The sequence below is a fragment of the Ammospiza nelsoni genome, chromosome 4 (genome assembly GCF_027579445.1).
Source record: "Ammospiza nelsoni isolate bAmmNel1 chromosome 4, bAmmNel1.pri, whole genome shotgun sequence".
NCBI lineage: Eukaryota > Metazoa > Chordata > Aves > Passeriformes > Passerellidae > Ammospiza > Ammospiza nelsoni.
This window is the reverse complement of record NC_080636.1, coordinates 60343469-60365487: the sequence shown is the minus strand read 5'-3', so window position 1 is coordinate 60365487 and position 22019 is coordinate 60343469. Positions and strand designations below refer to the sequence as shown.

General features: G+C 41.3%; 1 protein-coding gene across 2 annotated transcripts in view; it reads right to left on the bottom strand.

Moving 5' to 3' along the window:
* Nucleotides 1-4116: 4116 nt before the first annotated feature.
* Nucleotides 4117-22019, bottom strand: part of GRID2 (glutamate ionotropic receptor delta type subunit 2) — a 677499-nt gene continuing 659596 nt past the window's right edge. For both annotated transcript variants that reach the window (XM_059471361.1, XM_059471362.1), the window contains 2 exons: nt 8748-8988; nt 4117-4656 (listed from right to left, as the gene is read on the bottom strand). In XM_059471361.1, coding sequence (XP_059327344.1) covers nt 4234-4656; nt 8748-8988 — 664 coding nt within the window. In that variant the 3' untranslated portion in view covers nt 4117-4233. The remainder of the gene's footprint in view (nt 4657-8747; nt 8989-22019) is intronic.

Genomic DNA, 22019 nt, shown 5'->3' with positions numbered 1-22019 from the left:
TCTTGGTTCCTGAATTTTTGAGGCATTGGTAAAATTTTTATGTTTAGGAATTTGTTAAGCTGTGAATCACTTCTCCTGCTCTGACCTTCTTTTGGAGGCTTCTATTTCCGACCTCATGTCTTGGGTGAGATGTAACAAGCTGATAGATTGTGATGATGTCTTCACAGTAGCTCACTGCTGTTGATGTGACACTTGGATGCATGTGTTCATGCCCCAGTGTTTATCAAAAATTTTGTTTGTGACTCAGATTAAGGAAGAGAGCCTTGGTTTTGAAATTTATTTCAAAACAGCTCTGCAGAGTGAAGAGGAAACATTAATTAGTATTGAGAGAAAAATGGCTAAAGCAGGGCTGTGTTGGTGTGATGCCTTTGTTGTTTTGGAGAATATTTTTGTTTGGTTACTAAGCCATGAGCATGCACAAAGGTTTACTTTTCATGTCATCAGCTTTGAGCAGAATTAAGAAATTAAACTTTTTGGGGGCATTAACCTCCAGTAAGCTGCAATGACCCAGCAAGTGTTCACAGAAAGGATGTTCTCATCAATTCATAGCATCCTATGTAAGTAGGAAAGAAAGAGAAAAAGGTACTCTGAAAAATCGGATTTGTTCAGGGAAACAATCCTAGCACTTTTTTTGGTGAAGTCAAGAAAGAGACACAGGGGACTTTGGCACTGGTCGTGCTGCAGCTGTGTCCCTCAGGGCTGCAATCATTCACTTGGTTGGCTCAGCAGAACTATTTATCTCCAGGTATTCACTGCTGGTCAATAGAAACATCTTTCTAGGTGATTCTTTGAAATCAGATAAAAGTGTTTTCTTCCACTACTTCACTTTTTGTTTGTAGCTGGTATCTCAAAAAGGTCATAAAACTGCAGATACCATGCAAACAACTCATCTTTATAAACAGCTGGCTTGTATCTCCAGTGGAGCTACTGCAACACAAACTCTTGACAGTTTTTAACACTATCACTTCCCTGGAATTTGTTGTGAAGAAAGGGAAGTGTCACGTAGGGTTCACCATGATGTAGCCCATTATAGAGAGTACATCTGGCATATGTGCAAAACTACCTGGCTCTAGAGAGGTGTGTCTGTGAGTGTCAGCCCACTGACTCAGGGGAAGATAAATATAATTTATGTCCAATCAGATCAAAGTAGGGTAATGAGAAGTAAACCCAGATCTTAAAATGTCTTCCCTATTTGGGAGTATAATGTTGCCTCTGTTTAGGTGAATGAACCCCTGAATGCCTGCTAATCTTAACAGAAAATTGTAACAGGTCAGGAATATTATTAAAGTGAATAAAACACACTGAATGTAAAAAGGCAGGAGCTAAACTTTGGATGCTGCAAATTAAATTGTCATGGCTGATGTTATTGCAGCACAGCTTGCTAATGACTAGGTCATTAGTTTAAAATGTTATTGAAACTTAGAGAGAGACTGAGAAAGCCGTCATGAATGAAATATGGCCTACCTTCTCTCACCCTAAAACTTTTGTTTTAGGCAATATCTGCCCAGTACCACAGAAAATTAACCTCTATGCAAATAAAGATGGCAAAAAGGGATTCTATAAAAATAAAGGCCATGCTCCAAGAAAACTCCTACATTATACTAAAACAGATGAAGGTGGGATGCAGTATTTCTAAAAATGATGTCCCGTACATGTCAGTGCTAAGGAGCTCTAATCTTATTCTCCAAAATGCTGTTCATAAAAACTCTCTGAAATCTAAGCCTGTCATTGATAAACATGGTCAACCTTGGTGTTTTCCATAGATGTTCTTCACTGAGCTGACTCACAGCAGCCTGAGGAGCTCTTCCCCTCTCCATGGGCTAAAACCCTTCAGTAGCAGTGCAGCAAATCCACAAGTCCATTGCCTTGCCACAGGCTGAAAATCCCACAGCGCTCAGCAATTACACAGGAGGAAACGCAAGTTTAGAAAACAATTTTATTAGACAAATTATTTAGACAAATTATACACAGAAAGCTCTGCCACTTGTAACTGAGGCCTCCAAAAAATGTTTTGTGTATCTGTATAATAGGCAACACATCAAAATAGGCCTATTTTAAATATTGTACATGGTTAACAGGTTTTTTAATAGCTAAAATCACTGCAACATCTGGTATGTCCCTACGTAGCTTGTTGGAAAGAAATTTTCTTTTTTTTTTTTTCTTTTCTCTTTTTTCTTTATTCAGAAGTGTCGATGAGTTAATGAACGTTACAAGGGGGAAGCAAGTTGTGCATGCTTGTAGACACTTGCTACCCTGGAAACAAAATGGCCTTTTGCACGATAAGAATTCGTTCTGCCTTACACAGTAGACAATATTTGAAGATTTAGTACAAAAAACAGTGACAGTACAAGATGCTCCCCCAGAACAGAATTAGCATCAAAATAGAATAGATCTGAAGAATATACCTTTTAATTTATCCTAAAGCAAATCACATAGGCTGATTCCTATTAATCTTAGCCAAAGAATGAGTTAGATTAAAATAAGTGTATGGTTGCATTAAAAAGAAAACCAAACCAAAAATCTCACAGGATAAACTGCTTGCTTTCTACTTAACCGCATTTTTAGTTTAAGGATTACAAATTGAAAGCTCTTCCTACATTTCTAACAGGTAACAGTGTTACTTGAAAAAGCTGGTGCCGAAGTGGGCGCCGGTTTTGCTCTCACTGCTGTTCTTTTTCTTGCTTTATACAGTTGGCACTAATGTAAAAAGTACATAGCTCCTCTAAATCTAACTTAACATAGAAAGGGTTAAACTGGGTGCCTGTTCATATTTTTTCCCCTTAGAACAATACGTGATTATAATTAAGGCCACATCTGTGTATGTTGAGGGCTTTTGTTTTCCTCCACTCACGCCATTATTGTATTGATTAACTGTACTGACTTGGAAAAGGATTTATTGACCTTTGACCCATGTTTAACTGCTCTAGAGCTATATCAGTTGTTCATGAACATGGTATACCTAAGAGAGAATTCCATTTGTGTAATTAAGTAAAAGGAAAATTATCAAGATTAGCCTTATAGAATGCTCAAAAGCCAATGCAAAACCTAACCAAAGGAGTTACATCTAGGTACAAATGTTGAATTGCCCTGGATGCTCTAATAGAAAAGTATAAAATATGTTCTGTTGGCAAACGATGCAAGTCAGAATAATGTTAAACCAACCTGTCTTTTCTAAATGAAAAGACACCCTGCACTGTACATCTCTCTTGTATACAACACATTTTTACTAAAGCTTTATTAAATGAATTGCAATAGCAACGGCTGCCATTTTATAGCTATATATACATGTGTATATATATATATATATACACACATACATGTGTGTATATATGTATATATATGTGTGTGTATGAGATATTAATTTATTTAACACAACAGAGGCTTCTGCCATATGATACAGTTTACTGTACATAAGAAAAACTTTTAACACTGTACAATCACATAAAGGTCATATGCACTGTTGCAGTGCAAAAGTAGATTTAACTGTAGTCTTTACTGGCATAGTAATGGCTTTTTGTAATCCTACAAAATTGCATTCTGGTATTATGGGGCCTGAATGATCTTTAAACTTCATTTGTTTTCCTTTCTTTTTTTTTTTTCCTGTTTTTTTTTTGTCTTTTTGCCTTTTTTTTTTATTTTCCATTTTTCAAACTGCAGGGTTTGCCTTTGGTCCACAGTTAAAAGGACGCACAGCAGTGGAGCACTGACTGGATGCAGCAGAGTACATGAAAAATACTTCAGTTATTGCAATTATAGTAAAAAAAGGCGGTGGGGGAGGAGGAGCGAATGCCCTTCTGTAAAGTAATCCTCAGGGTTTTCCTATGCATGAATTGCTGCTTGCTTCCTATATTTAAAGTATATGAAAAGCCTGAAGTAACCAAAACCTAACATGGTGATAAACGGAAGAATAAGTGATTCAAGTAGTACAGAGAATAAGGGGAGGCAGAAGAGACCAAACTGTGAAAGCAGAGAAGAGGAGGAGGAAGAGTTGCTACTAATAGTTCTGATTCTTAAATAAAATAAAGAAAAAAACCCCAAAACAACCCCTGAAGAGAAAATAACCCTCAAAAAAATAATAATTAAAAAAACAAAACAAAAAACCAACTCAAACCACAACCCTCAAAACCAAAAAATAAGAAGAAAGGTTACATCCATGTTAGTCCCACAATATTACAGCTGCTCCTTGCAAAGGGAGTCCTAAATAAGAAACAGTGAAGAAACTCGTTCTGATGCTCAGATGGAGGTGCCTCGGTCTGGGTCGCTACCGATATTCAGGCCCAGGGTGGGAGTTGGTTGGTAGGGGATAGATGACATTGTTTTGATGGGGCTTCTGAAAAAGCCCCCGTTGGGTGCCCTGTGCCTGAAAGGGCCAGTTCGGTGCTCGGGCACGCTGCCGAAGGAGAATCCCGAGGCGGCTTTAGCAGACAGCGTGCGGCTCAGAGTCTGGATCTGCTCTGGTATGAAGGTGGTTGTGGTGATGTGAGTGTTCCTGAAGTCACTGATTTGCTCCAGTGCCTGACGTGTGGGTAAAGTGTCAATGTCCAGCGGGGTCAAGTCAATCGATGAGGTGGAGAACTGTTTATGGGGACTGTCGTCGTCTGTGCAGAGGCTGTTCACGCGCCTGTGGAGGTGCTCCAGGTCGATCTCCTTGTCGTCCTGGGGAATGAGAAAAACAAGAGGCACCACTCACCATCGCCATTTGTGCTGGGCTGACGTTTCACAGGGTGATCAGCACTGCTCGGGGAGCGCAAGGCACAACTGACTAGAGCTGGCTCTTGGCTGACGGTGTCCTGAGTGTCACCAGTGAGCTCCCCCACCGCCTGAAGCCAGGTGGGCAAAGCCAGACTGAGGCAGACCCTTACACCACAGCTACCTTCAAACCCTGGATCCAAACAACAAAACTCAAAGCACCGCTGGTAGATTTTCAGGAAAAGGCAAGCTCGGAGCTAGGTGGGTTAGACTAGCAACAGCTGAATAAAAGTAAACTGCATAATCTCAAATGCCTGGAATGATGCCAGTTCTTCAACTCCGCAATGAGAACTAAATTTGGATGTCAACATGGGAGGCTCTGAGGGATCAGGTTGCCATCTATGTCATCCTCTCAGGGTTTAAGGAAGGACTAGAAACTTCTCAGGTTTCTTTTTGCCTTTATAATGTAAATTGTGGTATAGAAAAGCTGAACATACAGAGAAAAAACCCCAAGCACTGGTGACTCATTGACATTGAACAGAAAGGAGTACACCAGGCAATTTTAAATTACAATGCCAACAGAGGGATTAATTATCTCCTCACCTACAAAGAAGCAATTCCATCTATTCTGATGGAATTATACTTTTGTGGGTGAGAAGAGAAGGCAGCCTGATGTATTTATTATAATATATCATTGCTTCTCTTACCTCTGCCCCTTTTCCTTCTTCCCAGAAAACTCATTTAAACGGGTTTGTTTGTCATAATTGAGAATTTAAATTCATAGAAGTTAAAAAAGAGGAGAAAGCCCTAGGTGACCCAATAAATCACCTGTGTTGTACATACATATTTCTGCTGAACTGCAAAACTTAATTCCAAGCAGCGTTAAGTACACACGGACAGGGATATTCCCTCAGTCTAAGTAGTGCAGCTCATTCAGAACAAAAATCAATTTCAACTAACCTTAAAATTTACCTTAATCTCTGTGAAATTTACTGGCTCTTCCAGGCCACTAGAAATATCTCACACTCTAGGACCTCACAGAGGATAATTAGGCAGCCGATAGATGTGCACTGATGACTTCCAGCCTTGATTACTGAAATTCATTGACTGGCTTGATCCAGAGCTCCCTGAATCAATGGCAAGACTCCTAGTATACCGAATGGGCTTGAGATCCCTCCTTTCTCTAGGAATGAAGTCAAACACTCAGTCCACACCTAGAACAAACTGCAGGAGTTCATCTACTTAGCAGAATGGATCACTGAACATTTGCGCTGGCACCACGCCGAACACAAAGCCCAACTGGAGGAAACTGAGAGGCCAGCTCCCCTCCAGGACTGCACCCTCCGAGGGCAGGGACCGGGAGACAAACCAGGGAAAAAGGGGAAGGGAACAGGGCATCAGGGATCTCCCAGGGACTGGATGATCACTGACCACAAGGGCTTTGGTTTGAGCTCATCACGGGAAGGAAAAAATGCAGTGCTCATTTCTCGGACTTAGCTTTCTGTCTATTGTTTATTCACAGGTGGACATAGACATGGATGCACATAACAACCACACAGGTGACATAAGATCCAAACGCATTCACCAAACGCTATCTCCTCAAAAAATTTGGAGCTGCATATGGATGCAGGAGAACTGGGGCCACATCAGAAGCTAAAGAAATATACAGAGGCTCAATTAGCGTGTGCAAGTCATGACTATGTCTCTGAGGGACAGTCCTAAATATTTTCCTTTTTTTTCTGGTTTTTTGTTTGTTTGTTTTTAATTTTGAAAAAAAACAAACATACAAATACTTTGTAATTTGAAGTGCCAATTGGGAAAAGATTGGAAATTCATAGTTTCTGAGCCTCTAAGATTAACTCAAAGAAGTCCTCTTTCTTTTACAGAGATGCATTTGGGGCTAGGGTCAGACCAGTGAAAAGATATAAGCGGTGATAATCTCCCATGCTTAGCCCACAACCCAATCTCCACCCAATCGATACACCAAAATGAGACCCACTCACAGTAAGATTGTGCATATCTCCATAATATGATCTTTCCTCTTCTCTCTTGTGTGATCAGTAGTGAAATATTCAGCAGTTTTCACATTTAAATTATCATCAGGCTTCAGAGTCAACATCCCATTGAGATTACTGGGGCGGTTCATACTTCTCTCAGAGCTACTGTTTAAGACTGTCTGCAGACTCAGGCAGACATCAGTGAATGGGTTACTTCTGGCACGCGACCGAAATGTTATCTTCGCAACCATTAGACAATTTTTTTTCAGTATAAATGCTTGCATTCTGGAGCACAAGATGGCAGCCACCAGGAAAAAGGGTTGGCTTGCTGACCACAAACTGGCCCAATCTGACCCCCGATTCTGGACTAGTGGCCTGGAAGAGCCAATGGATTTCATGGAAGCTAAAATGAATTTTAAGAAAGTTAGTTAAGATGTATTTCTTTGCTGAATGACCCCCACATCCAGGATAATGGGGACATTCAGCACGTACGTCCACGTTAAACTCAGTTTTGAGCCAAGCTTTTCAATTTAATGTTGAGATGAGTGTTTAAATGCTAAGCTAATGACCATATAATAAAGATCAAGGAGGCCAAATTATACCATTTGTGGAAAGTACACACTTGAATTTCTCAGCATTTGAAAATTGAAATAGAAAATTTTATACTTGTGTAAAATATCTGTGTTGGCATGTTTTTCTTTTCCTTTGTTATTGATTTTCATGTTTTGCACCAGATAAATATAAAGTGTTAAGTTCTGAATATATGGGTAAACAACAATCAAGTAAATTTTAGTGTTTTAAAATAAATAGTGTTTTACCAGATGAAACTACATGGTTTCCATTCCTGAGAAACCAAATTTAAATTCTAGAGATTCCTTTTTTTTTTTCCTTTTAATAATGGTCCGGTCCAGATCTTGAACAAAAAAGAAAAGAAAAAGAAACAAAGAAAAAAGAAAAAAAAAAGCTTGGGAATTAAAACAGGCAAGAAAAGATTAAATGTATTTTAACATCAGTGCCAATGTTGTCTAATTAGGTAGTGTAATTAATCCTGCCTGATTAGACAGCATTAGATTAGCAGGAATAAACACAATGGAGAAACTGCAGAGAAGGCAAGACCACTCCACACAAATTAACATCAATACCCCACAAGCTACACAGATGTGCCTGAGCTACAGAGACAAAAAAGCTGTTTTTGATAGTGCTACATTTATGCTCTTATTTAGGTTTTGGTTTGGATGTTGCTTCCAAGGATATTTTAATAAATCATTCTGTCCCTAATTTTCTTTTTAGCATTTTGTAGAGGTAAAAAGTTAATTATGAATAAAAGTAATTTGGTGCAAAGTTGCACAAGGCTCAGATGGCTAGTAGAGGGACAGGTAGATTACCATAGGAAGGAAAGCATCACACATGCAAGTGTAGAAGCAAACTCATCTCAGGTGTAAAATAACATATTTCTCTGTGGCATCTGTACAAGATTTTCTGAAACAAATCTGTACCAGGTTTCAAAAAAATGTCTGGCCTGAACCTGAAAAAGCTAATGTAGTCTTGCTTCCCTGGACTTCAGATGAAATCAAAAGAACTGAAGTTCATGGAAGTGTCAAGAGTTTAATGTTTCTGAAAATGGGCACAAGCTTATGCAAGAAGCTAACAGCTGATTTAAGGGGCAAATTTTGCAAATGTATTTTAAATGACTCAGCCACTGAACTTAGGGGACATATTTTTCAAGAAGAAGCCAAGACACCTAGTGAGAATTAGCTGTCACCAATGGGAACAATGAACTGAATATTGATGTATTAATAATGTACTATTCCACAAGTAACAATTGTGTTTTACTCAGAATAGTTGCATATTTATACATCATCAATATACATTTATTTTTATTCAAGCTTTTCTAGAAAGAATAGCTGGAAAGACTTTGAGGAACATCATTTACATTAAAAAATCAGGAAGCGAATGAAGTATCTCTGAATTTGATTCCCCACCCTCTCTAGTGCTATAAAGCCAAGGCAGCAATCTTTAGGGTGCATGAAAATTCCCCAGGAGAAATGGAGGGTCTAATACCTCTTTTGATGGAACCCGGGAGCCTTTCCTTTTATTCCACCACGTTTCCAACATTGCAATGAAACAGGATAGGACAATCCCTGCAGCGAGGATGCAGAAAACACCTGCAAAACTTTTTATGTCCAGGGCACCTCCTTTCTGTTTGGTATCCACAGATGAGTAAAGATCACACTGACCGTTCTTCGGCCACCACTTATGCTTCAACACGTCCATGTCGCCATTCTGCTGCAGCTCCAAAATCCTTAGGGAGAAAGCACAGAAACAAGGGTTACAGTGGGGCAGCAGCACCCAAGAGTGTGAGGGTGGAAATCTGACTGCCTGCAACCTCCCCATATGTCTTGGAAAGCCAAGCACCAAATGAACCTGCACAGACTGATTTAGGCAGAAAAGAAAGCTTGGGTGTGGGCTTGCCTTTTAGGCTGAGCATATGGGTATCTGTGTGCCACTCCAGATACAGCAAAGCACACTCAAATCTCTTTTTCCTTCTTTTAACAAACTCAATGAAAATGCTTTACTTCATATATTATATTTTCTCAATTGGCTTTTACTAGTCTAGGGCAACTGACTTTCATAGTCCATTATATATCTGACAATATTTTGCATCCTAATCATTGGAGGAGAGACATTTCAATTAAAAAAATCAGAAGGAATATACATTTCAGATTTACCACGCTACACAAGACATAGTTGCAAACTGATCTTTATCGTCTTAACTACATTGCTGCTTTGGAGAGAGAGCAAAGCCATCTTATTGCAGCCAGTGATGACCTAAAGCAGTCTTGCTTAATGTCAGAATGCAAGGTGATGATAAGTGGTTCCACAGGAAGGTTCCTTGCTGTGGAATTCACTTGTCCTTGGACCTACATACCCAGCCTCCTGCCAAATATTTCCTGGGCAGCTTGCAAGGACAACATATTTAACTAGACTTCCTGTGGGATGAAATGTTTGAGAAATGAGAATTGTGTTTGGAAGAATATTTTCATATTTACTCCATTTATTTCTGAGGAGATAGGGTTTTTTTTTAAAGCATTCAGAAATGACTAGAGTAACAGCTGGATACCCCTGGTTGTCCAAGATAAAAAATTCAATGATTACACCAAAAAAGAATAAAACAATGGAAAATTTTTTCGTTGTAATGAATGTGTATGAATTTGTTTCGATGTAATGAATTTGTTTTTTATTTCAGTGTTGGAAGGCAAACAATTACTACTGCAATCATTTGACACAGCATGCAAAAAAGTCCAAGTGCACACAAACCAACAGAGGTCTGGGATGTTGCTACCAGAGAGACTGCAGTGCACTGCAGGAGGAAGGAAAGCTGTCCCACTGTCCCAGGGCTACTACAACAGCTCAGTGCAGTGATCTCCATCAACCTCAAAAGGGAGCTTGAAAGTACCTGGGGCCCACAGGGCAGCTGTTCTGTGCACAGGTGACTCGGTCTCTGATGCTGCTTCAGCTGGTAGTTCTGTCCAGGAGGCCACTTAATTTGCTATGGCACATCCAAATGGCCACATACTTGTCCTGTGGGCTTGCCAGGAATGGGAGGCTTGGCACAGCCACCAGTGGCTGAAATCCCAGCACAGGTCTGGAGGGAGCTCCCACTTCCCACCTAGTACTATGTCTGGTGGCTGGGATCATGATCTGTTCAGAGGGGAGCAGCTTGCTCACCCCTGTGCTGTCCCAGAGGGAACAATGCCCTAAAAGGACAGATCACAGGTGACACACGAGTCCTTAGGGATGTCAGAACCACCTTGTTCATGTAGCTTTGAGTTTGTAAGAATGGGACAAATTCTGTGCAGTGCCTGCTGACAGTACATTGCTCAAGGTCCCACCCTGGAGAAAGGTATTCAAGGTCAGAGATGCCTGGAGTACATTCTGACTCTCCCAAACCCAGACACACCTTAGGGAAGCCTCATTCTGAAGCTTTCTGAGGGAGCAGGGATATCTCAAGGATGGGAGGATAATCTGGTTTGTTGTAAGAGACTAAATGAGCTGTTATGAGCCACCCATGTTGAGATGAGCTTTGGAGGGATGGCACTGCAGGCAGGACTGCTGCTATTGCTGCCTGCAGCTGCCTCTTGGGGGTGTGTAGAGACCCAGTGACAGGAGGAGATGCAACTGGGATAAACTGGAAGATAAGAAATTCCAACCAGATAAGAAGAGAATCAGAGAGGTCAAACAGTGGAACAGAGAATTTATGGCATCACCACCCCTGGTGAAATTCAAAGACCCAGAGGGAAAGACCCAGGGCAAATTGACCTGCTCTAAACAAAGGGCTGAACTGGAGACCAGATTATCGCTCTGCAACTGCAAACAGGGTCCATACCCCACCCTGGATCATGGCATACAGTCCTTATGGAAAGAACTCACCATAGTTCTGGTTCTCACTGCCCTGAAATCCTGTACTAGGATTTAGGTGAGTATTTTGGCCCAAATATTCCATTCTGAGAGGTCAGCAGGAGCAGACAGCCAGAATAAACAGAACTCTTTTGTATAAGTTCTTGTGGACTAATAGGAAATTAATTTTCAATGCCTAATCCAAACCTACATAGTTTTATATTTAGGAATTACTGTACTATCTTCCCAAGGCAGTAACAGAACAACATCCATGGGGTTTATTTCTTCCAGCAGTGGCTCTAATCCCTGAGCAGGGTGATTTTCTCTCTTTTATTCAGTCAGGAATAGAAAGAACCATCCAAATGATTGCTCTATTCTCATTAATTAAATGATTCTTCACTTGTCAGTATAATTCCTGATTACACAAGACATCTTTTTAACAAAAGGCATTTGCATAAAGACACTGAGCTTTGGCTTGTTCTTAACGAAGATTTATCCCTAATTGTACCCCTGGCAATTATTGGCAATTTTCTTTATGGGTGTAACATACAAGTTCAATTCTTTAAAGGAAAACATAAAACATGGAATTAGAAATTGGGGATAGTATTGGTATTATTACATGGGAGAGCTCAAGAAGTGGAAAGCTTATAATGAAGCCATGTAAAACTGTAGCTGCAAACAGATGTTGAGGGGATACAATATATACTGAGAGAAATGAAAAGAACACCAATATCTAACTATGTTAATGACATTCAGAGAAAGAGGGAGATTCTGCTTCTGTTAGGTTTCAGAAACACTCCATTTCAGAACTCACCTGTTTATGGAATCAAAAGAATAGTTAACATATTAAGGAGATTTAACGCTTCTAACCTGTCCCTAGTTATGAAAGTTCCTATCTTTGTGGCTCACTGTCAGAAACGAAAATAGCGCTTTTGTGGAAATTCCAGGGAAAACAAAGGAGGAAGGGAGGTTCCTTGCAAGAAGGCACGCCTGCACACGGGTTCTGCTATCCCTGCGTGCTGCAAGGAGGCTCCCACACGATGGCACTCTTTCCAAAAAAATACCGGGATTTGCAGCATGTCCTGGTGGCTTCCCCGATAGGCTAATCAGACGTACCTGTTGGGTGGCAGACACTACAATCTCTTCGTTATATGATTTTCAAATTTAATAAATGACTAAAGTAATAAGGCATTAACTAAATGCTCTGAATGATAATGATCTTCCAATGCTATAATTCCAGCCAAGTGCCTCTCCTTCCTAGTCCCAGATTTTTACAACTGAATTTTTTCCTCAATGGCTCTTTTGAACCTGCTTATTTGTACAGAGTAGTACTGTGAGCCATAAGCCAGTGGAAATTAATAAGCAGGGTGCATGAGTTCCTGATGTTTTGAAATACCATAGTCTTAAAAAGCTTACAAAAGAAGCCTGTATATTGAAATAATCTGATTTGTCCAAAAACCATGACCTTTAAAACTTGCTTATGGACAGAGTACAGGTCTTAAATATATTTTTCTTTAGCAAGCAAAGTGTTAGAGTTACATTTTTCAAGGCAATGACATAAATTTATTGAGCTGCACAAATGAAAGGGTCTGTGTGCGCTTTAACTGATTTGGCTCTGAATTCACAGTGCCCAGTGATGTCTCGTGGATATAAACACAGAAAACGAAGCTGCCTGTGGTTTCCAAATCTAACAGGGATGTGAACAAATCCTAATGAATCAATGGGAATAGGAGTGGATTCCAGTTAGTAAAATACTTTGCTGCTGGCAGTGAAATGAAATTGCTCTCGAAAATATCCACAGATAAAAAAACCCAACTTAATGTGATAGCATGGTGTCACAAATGGTCTGAAATTGAGACCTCTGTGACAACACATTTTTTGATCTAATTTCATTCTCAGCTATCAGTAGTGAGCATGAGATATGAGAGGCCATTTACAATGATATTGGAAATGCCAATGCATGTTCTGGGATGTCAAAGGTGACTGAATATCAGCCTCCTGCACCAGGAACATGTTGTCCAGAGGGATAACTTCCCCACTGGCACTGATAAGGAAGAGGATGTGCTAAGGATGAGGTGCTTGGCTCTAGTCAGCAGATCAGACAGCTACAGAGAGCAGATTTGCAGACCCAAGGTAACGAATGCTCACTGTTGAAGGCAGGGGGGGATGTAAATAATAAAAATAAAAATGCTTTAGTTGAGTACCTTTGGTGGGCTTTGCCTCAGGAGCCTGAGCCAAGGTCCCAGGACTTGTGCTGGCTCCCAGGGGGCTCACATGGGTCACCTTTGGGAGCACTCAGTGCTTGCAGATGGGATGGCAGCGACAAGACCTCTGGTAACTCCTGCAGTGGCTAGGCAAAAATCATTCCTCGGGCAAAACCTCCTCACTGGAGCTTTTCTGTCAGAAATCTGATACAAAGTCTTCAGAATTTGGTTCTCCTCTTCAAGCAAGATATAAAAGCTGGTTTGTAAGCATCCTTCAATCATCAAAGTAGACAGGTAGGGACCCACCAGGAGTGTTTGTGGACTTTTTACTTCAGTGAAGCAACTGCTTAAGTCTTTCACTGCAATAACTGGAGTGATGCCAGTTCCTGTTGCATCTCCCTGAGCGAGCTTTAGGTTTTGGCAAAGCAGGCTCCTCTCCTGGCAGCAGAGCAGCTCTCACTGGTGCCACCTGGAAGGCTGGCTCGGGGCTGTGGTGCCAGAGAGGGATGGCTGCTGCCTAGCCTGGCTGGCTTCCTCATGGGGAAGGAAGTGGGAAATAAGAATGGAGAGGGGCAAGTAGGAGACTCTTGGAGTCCTTTTCATCTCCTCTCCCCTCTCAGTGGTACCTCACTGTCTTGCTGAGACCTGGTGAGTTTTCATATTTCACCCTCATCTTGAGGCCTCGTGGGAGACACACTTTGGTGCTCAAAGCCTTGACTTTGATGTCATAAATCATATTTATAATACTTATAACATCAAATTTCAGCCATAAGAAGGATGTGTGGCAAGGTGTAGGGCAGAAGTCATTGCCCTGAGGTGAAAGAAAGAGGGGAGCACTGCCAGTGCCTGCTCCTGAGTGGATGAAGCGATGTTGGGAGAGCTTGCAAAATGAGCAAAACACCTGGAAGAAGAGATCATTATATCTACATAAATATATATACCAGACCTTCCTTGAGCTAGAGATCTTGATATCTGTGAGAATTTTTGGTTCTGAGGAGACTGTTTTCTGTTTTTCTCTGTGGATATTTTTTTAAGCCAGCTTTTTAATGAGCTGCCAATCATGGGCTCCATGAGAGGAAATGCTGTGTGGCAGCCAAATGCTGCCAGATTAGACGAAGCAGTGCTCCCTTTGCACCCATTCCCACCACTTAACCCAGCAAAAGAGTGCCCGTGGGTCCAGCTGCAAAGCCTGATTTGTGGCAGGGATTCCAGGCAGATTTCAGCCCAGATTTCAGCCGGGGAGGCCCAGGAGGGCAGGCAGGTGGCCGCCTTCTGATGTGCCCTTCAGCAGGGCTCGGCACCACACTGCTGTCAGCAGGAAGGCAGTGCACAGAAACAAGGATAAGCATCTTGCCTTCCAGAGATGACAGAAGCAGCAGTAGTAAACCAGAGCTGCTGTTCAGCATTAAGGATTTGCATATCAAACAATATTAAAAGAGAGAAAGCAGCTGACCTTCTGTTTTGTTCAGCAACAAACCATTACCCTCCAAAGATGTAGCAATCATCACTTGGATGCCATAAATTAGTATCACTTTGTTCAATTTAGAGAACAACTTTTTACTTAAATCTGTTGAACTTACATAGATACTCTCTCTCAAATGCAGAAGGGTAACCTTAAATGAAATGGCACCTACAGTTAAATGAGATATTACTCTATTTATTATATCACTGGTGGAATTTGATAAGGATGGCTCTACAATAGTTTTGTTCAAGCTGAACAGCTTTGCTGAGCACATACTAACAATTCAGAAACCTACATAAAGATAAAAATCAAGTTATTAAAGATCTTCTGCTTACTTTTTATACAGAAAAATAGAAGTGAGCTTTAATGGCCTTTCACTGTGAAGAACTTTCCTGCTCAGGAGAAAGCGGCGATAAAAGTATTAGTACTTATTTATGAATCCCAAATGACAAGAGAACATCTACAGACAGTTGCATAAATATGATGAGTTCATTAAGCTCAGTGCTGTTATGGTAAACACCAAATTAATTCATTATGGCGAGTCATGGTACACCGCCAGCCTTATTAAAACAAAGAAATGTACTTTCAAGGTACATTGGTTGCTGTGCACTACCCACATTCCAGCCCTCTTCTAGAAAATTACTTGAAAAATGACAGTTACTAAGCTTTATAAAAAATTCACTACTTCATGGCCCCATGAACACCCTGGACTTAATTTTCCTCTTGCTCTCATTGCCACAAGCCAAAAGCAAGAGCAGGGACAGCCCGTGGAGTCTGCAGAAGAAGTGAGCAGGATTTGGCCTGCTCCCTTCCACTGGGACAGCTCTGCCCTCCCCATCCTGGGAGATGTGTCTTTCTAACTGCCCGTGCTTCCAAAGTGCCTCCAAGATCAGCTGAGATGCATGGGACTGCCGCAGGACAGAGAGACAGTGCTCCTTCCTAAATTTACACTTTCTTCACACTGTCCCCTACAACACTGGAGGTGATATTGAGGCTTTATGAGCAGAATTTATGATTACATGCATACCACTTGAGGACTTGAGTTTCAGGTCCCAGTATGTAAATAAATCAGGAGCCCCTCTCGTATCTGAAATTAACCAATAATTTCACACAAAATCAGGAAACCCCAGTGTCCAAAGTCAGCAGAGTTTCATCATTAATTTTCAGACAGCAGAGCCCAACATAGAGCGCACCTGGGAGCCCCAACCTTTCTGGACAGGCTGTGACAAAAGTGGCATTTTTCTGAATCAAACCTCATTAATCAACAATGGAAAGCTTGGAACATGCCCTTTCAGCCACTGCACACTTCTTAGATGTCATCTCCCTCAACTCTCACCTCACTGAACATTTCCTCCAGTGTTACTTGTCAGCTGACCCCTGCCTGAGAAGCCCTGTGGATAACAAGCCCTGTGAATAACTGTTCTCCTGCTTAGCAGGAGAAAGAAAAAAAATGAACAAACACTTTAGCTTGACTTTGTTATTGTTTTTTTTTTCCCCAAGACTGAGATGCCAGCAGAGATTAGGCTTGATTACTATTTTCAAGTGCATTCTCAGACTTTTTGGACACAAAAAAATAAGACAAACACCAAAGTCTGCATTAAGAAAACATCAAAATTAAATACTAAAATATTTGTCTTTTTTATAAGGATTTTTTTTAATTAGATCATAAGGAATAGCTTTAACTAATCTGTTTAGACCCTCTGCTGATGTGCTGTGAGAAGAATAAATAAACTAGTTCACTGAACCTGACCTAGCACTGCATGAACACACAAGCCTTGTCTTCAGCTAAGAGTCAATTACGTTAAAAATAAAATTATTCACATCTTAAGATCTTAAGAATTGTGGTGACTAGTGAACGTCATTTTTCATATATTGTATATGTTCAGGCTACCTTTAGAAGTCAAGCCCTTATTCCAGCTATGACAATATGGTATTTGCTAGTATCAAAACTGGGCTCCAATGACTTCACAAGAGGCAGAATGAGAGCAAGGGGAAGAGACTCAAGAGAGCTGGAAAGGAAAAGAGAGAGAGTCCCATGAAGACCCAGAGCATATCTGTAGTCAGAAAGGCAACACCCTGGGTGGTCTTTGAAAATGTCAGCAGCATCCTTGAGCACACTGTGATATTTGGGTTATTGGGTGCAGGAAAAGATCTTTAATTTCACTGTAAGAACCTGGGCATGATCATGTTTGCTTGGGGTCATGCTTTGGGCAGTGCAAAGCCTCATTCTTAGCCAAACTACTTGCATCTATATTTTGAGAAACACAAGACACATCAGCTACACTAAGTCCCTTGAAGTGACAGTCTAGAACAGCTCTTTTTAAAAGTAAGAGATCTAGGTGGCCCTTGCATATTTGACATCTACCTGCTATTTACCTAAGCAAATATAACAAAAAAAATTGTTATATTTCTCATGTTTTAAACTGCTTGTACAGTGCTTTTTTAAAGCCCTTAAAAATTAAAAACAAAATAGTCAAAATTTCCTTTTGATAGTACTTAAATTAATGATTTACATGTCTTGACTTAAATATCATAATTTGGATTTTAGAGACCCTGAATCAATAGCTTATAGCTATCTCCAAGGTGAACAGAGTTGTTGATAAAATAGGAGAGGCTAGACAGATAAATACAGAGTCTGAAGATCAAATCACAGTAATACTCTTTGTGTCTGAAATCTGACGTTTAAAAATACCTCAAATGCTTTTATCTTCTTGGTACTTGGTTACAGCAGTGAAAGCTTCCCAGATTCGTTCCCATACAGGGTTTTAAAAACACTGAGGTCTGAAACCACTACTTGTGTACATGAACATGCAATAACCAACCTTGTACATTTAGAGATATACTGAGGAGCCTTTCCAGACAATCCTTTGGACAATGAAAGTAAAAAATGTTTAAGATTACTATACAGGATATATTATTACTCCAAAACTTAATTCATTACTTTGATTTGTTTTCCCAAGCAAAAGCATTTCATAGAGGAACCATTTCTAGAGATACCCTGAAATACATTGCTTCTTTAAAGCCTTTCCTCAGATCATACCAATGAACACTCTTCAAATACAAACAGCAGTATAGAGGCTATCCAGAAAAGCCTAAGGAAAAGCCACAATTCTGCCTATACATTGTAAGAGTCCCCGCTGAATTTACCAGAGGCACTAAAGAGTGGATTGGACTATACTTTAAAAAAATGGTATTTCTTATTCTAATATTTTATTATATTCTAAACCACCTTGAGGTTTGAGGGATTCTACTTGTGCTGTTAAAGCTGAGCGTGTATCAAACCACACTTTTGACACAAGCCTGGCCCAGGTTACAACCAGTCTGCCTGAGATGGACACCCTGGAAATATTGCTTAGGGCACCTTGGCTGGCTTGGGGCTTGCTCTGCCTACTCTTCCTTCCAACCAGCGTTAGGTAAGACTTCCTCAAAGACACGAGACCATCAATGTCTCTACCTCCAGGAGCATTCAGATCTTTTTCAGATGCCCCAAAGGAGGGTTTTAACCTCTCCTAAAAGAAGATTATGAAAGATAAAGCAGTACAACTTTGCAAGCAAGAAGCTGCCTGAGCACAGTGCTCTGCTTAATTTGTGTGCAGCACGATCCCATGGGCTGTGCTGCTGCTGCTGCTTTTTGCAACCCTGCTGCTCTTATGGATGGGGAGATAAGGTAGGAGGTAGGAAGCTGCTCTTCTTCACCAGATTGAGTGATTACTTTCGGAAGGCATCAGCATGCCAGGCTGTCACCTCTGTGTCTGTAGGTGTTCTGCCAACGAGAAAACTGCCTAGGGATTGAAATCCTTTCCTGTGCTCTCCCAGGGCCACCAGCAATGTGGAGAGGTGAAAAAGCCTGGCACAGAAAACCGGCTAGCTGCTGGTGTTTAGGAAAGTTATGAACTCATGGTGTATTGCCCACCTTCCACTGTTGTGTGTGTTCAGAGGGGCTGCAGGCTACTTTGCATGATCAGAACCAAGCTTTAAAGCAGCATGGTGTTTGCTTGAAGGATCACACTACCTGAGATTTCCATGTTTTGCAGAAGTGTCTTGATAAGAACCAAGTGCCATTCAATCTGGATAACAATCTGCAGGAGGACTGAGTGTTTATTCTGTTTATAAAAGCATCTCCCTGGTAATGTTGCCATTTTTCAGGAGCTTGGCCGTATTCTTGTCTCACAAAATTTGCCTAATCAGGTCCCCTGGTCCCCTCTGCATTTCAATAAGCAAGGGCTCTACCTGTTCATGTGTGTAATGTTAATTCTTTTTTTTTTTTTTTTGCCTCTGGATTTTAGTGCTTTGGAACAATGCAGAACAATCAAGACCTAGCATTACTTTTGCTGCTGGAGGAAGCAGAGCAGAAAAGAACTAACTAGCAGGAAGATCTGAAGTTTTGCATTTCACCTCATATCTTTTTTCCTCTGAAATGTAGGTCCATATTATTCACACACTGATTACTGACCTGAAGGTTACACTCTATTCAGCTCAGAATAGGAAAAAGAAAACATAAGCTTGCATAGCAATGACAGCACACATCACTTGCATCCTAAAAGTATTCTACAGCTTGACCAACCAAATCTTCAATTACAGCAGATGCCTTGGAGCAAAAGTCTTTCATAGCCAGCCAGACCAGATAATGGACTCGCTTGCCCTCCATTATTGTACCTACAGCCATGTCTTTCATGGAATTATTAATCCCACTTGCAGTTTTGCAATTTCCACCATGCCAACCTCAGAGGAGGAATCGTGGGAGCAAATAAATGAACCTTTGCCTCCTTCTCCCTTTTCTCCCTCTCCAGCGGACACAGCTCATGAAGCAGCTTCCCATGCAGCTTCCCACAGGGGCCACTAAGCTGCTCATTGTCCCATGACACAGCTGACTGGTATGGCTCACAGCTACAGAGAGAAGGCAATGCCAGGATTTCCTGTGTAATGTTACAAAACACATCCCATCATTTTCCTGTGCATTGTGCCAGATAAACTGTGGTTGAAAGAAATAACCCCAGAAATAAAATGCAAGTCATTCCCTGGTGTTATTCTATAATTTTCCCTGTGCAGAATGCCAATGGCTTTGTAGGAAATTTAACACTTTTATAGCATAGGTCAAAACCAAGAGACTTGGCACTGAGATTCAATTTGGATAAGTCCATGAGCCTGCTCAGTTGATCTGTGCATCTTTTTTCAAGATCAAGGGCATGAAGTCAAATTCTACAGCTCTTTTGTGGTAGCACAGAGAAGTGAGCTCCTTTCTGCAGGCAGAGGCAGACCTGAGAGGTCCTGGGTGGGGGCTCCTCTTGCTGCCACTGCAAGTTGTGCAGCTCAGAGCATGGGGCAAATTTGGTGACAAATTCATCAAAGAGTCTCCCTAGTAAGGGCAGTCAGACATAGAGCAGATGCAGTGAGATGTGGGGTTTGGAGGAGAAGCAAAAGAGGAGAACCTATATAAAAAAAGTTCACCCAATTTTAGAGGAAGAATCAAGACCATCCTGACTTCTCTTGAAAAAGTTTTCTGGCAGGAGAGATGGAAGCATGAATGTCAGGCTATTTGGAACCCTAATTTCCAAATTCCAGAAAGTAAAAGTTTATTTGTGGGAAGGCAAAGGAGGACACTAACAGGCTTTCATTTTTACCCAGCCAGTTCACCTCTCTCTACCTCTGTGTCAGCCTGAAAATCAGGATTCCACTGGATGTCCCTGTCACCGTGGTGCAAATTCACAGCTGCAGAAGATAGCACACAGTAAATCACTGTCCTCTCACTGAGAGCTGCCATAAATAATGCCACAGGAGCTCCTCCCCTGCAAACAGCAGCTGCCTGCAACTGCTGGGAGCAAAGCTGTAACGCAGCCCCCAGGTAGGGAACAGAGAGAAGGTAAACCAGAACAGTCTGGAAAATAAGATCCTGTGATTTATCATCACATTGTCTTGTAAGCCTCTCAAAATATTTGTCTCTTTTCTTCCACAGGAGAATTTCTACATGAATTTGTCATAACTTTTGACAAATTTCAGGAATGCCCTATGTTAATGCTCTAAAAGTATCTAGTCTTAAAAGTATTTTCATTAACAGCAAGTATTACCACTCTGGAGGTACAGAGCAGAAAGCTGAGTCAGAGGCTATGAAGCAAGAAGGGAAAGATCAAACCTCAGGTAAGTGGTGAAAGCAGAGGCTGAACCCAGTTCCTGTCTCTCTGTTTCTTTTTGCAGTTGGTCTATTTGTCTGATTTCCTAAGAGAAGTGTGGAGCAAAGAGAAGGCAAGGGAAAAGAGCACTTTGGCAGCCTACATGACAGGTGGAAAAGGCTGAAGACATGCAAGGGTATTAGCCATGACTTCCCCAGCAAGCAGCTGGCTGACTCTATTGCTCAGTCTCTGCATCACTGACAGCTCTGAAGGCTTGTGCTGCAGCACAGCCTCTCTCTTGCTCTCACAGGCATTTCCCAAACACAGGCAAAACCTTGGGGTCACCAGCAAGACCAAGCTGTGGGCAGGACTGGCCCAGAGGGGAGCTCCAAAGCAATGATCCGTAGGGACTGGAAGGGACACGGCCCTCATGGGCAGTACCACAGCCCCTCTCCAGCTGCAAAGGGATCAGCACCAGCAGCCAGGAATGTAAGTGAATGGTGGAAGACAGAACTGAGGTCCTTCACTACATTTCCAGCAAAGCTGCAGCATTTCCCAGCCCTTTACAGCCCCACTCGGCACCTTGAGCTCTGAACCATTCGCACCTTGGATCAATCAGCTGTCCTTAACTGCAATTTCTGCACCTAATTTGGGTCAGACAGGCTCCAGGGGATGCCTCACTCCCTGGCAGCACTTGACTGAAGAGACATCGAGGATATGCATGGCACAGCTCATGGACACAGCCTGCAGATGGGGCTAAATAGATAAAATCCTGAGGTAATGTCAGATTCATTCCTCTCCTGGCAAAAAAAAAGCAGGAGCAGGGGCTTTTTCCAGTTCTTTAAATAGCTTTTTTTGATAAAGATGTATTCAAACCCTGACAATTGGTTAAAAGAAAAAAAAAAAACCAAAAAAGAGATACTAGGTATAGCCATGATTGATTTTGGGGATTGTAACTGTAGAAGGAGATTTACATGGAGATTGCTCTGTGGATGTTTGAAATTGGGCAGATTTCAGTGAGTTTTTTTTTTTTTAAGACTAGTTTCTAATTCTGATTTAATGATAAACTAAGATGATCAGTGTTTTTTCCCCTTCCAATCTTCTCTTTTTGGTTGGGTTTCAGGTCAAACTGGATATTCTGACCAAATTTTTCGGAGAGCAA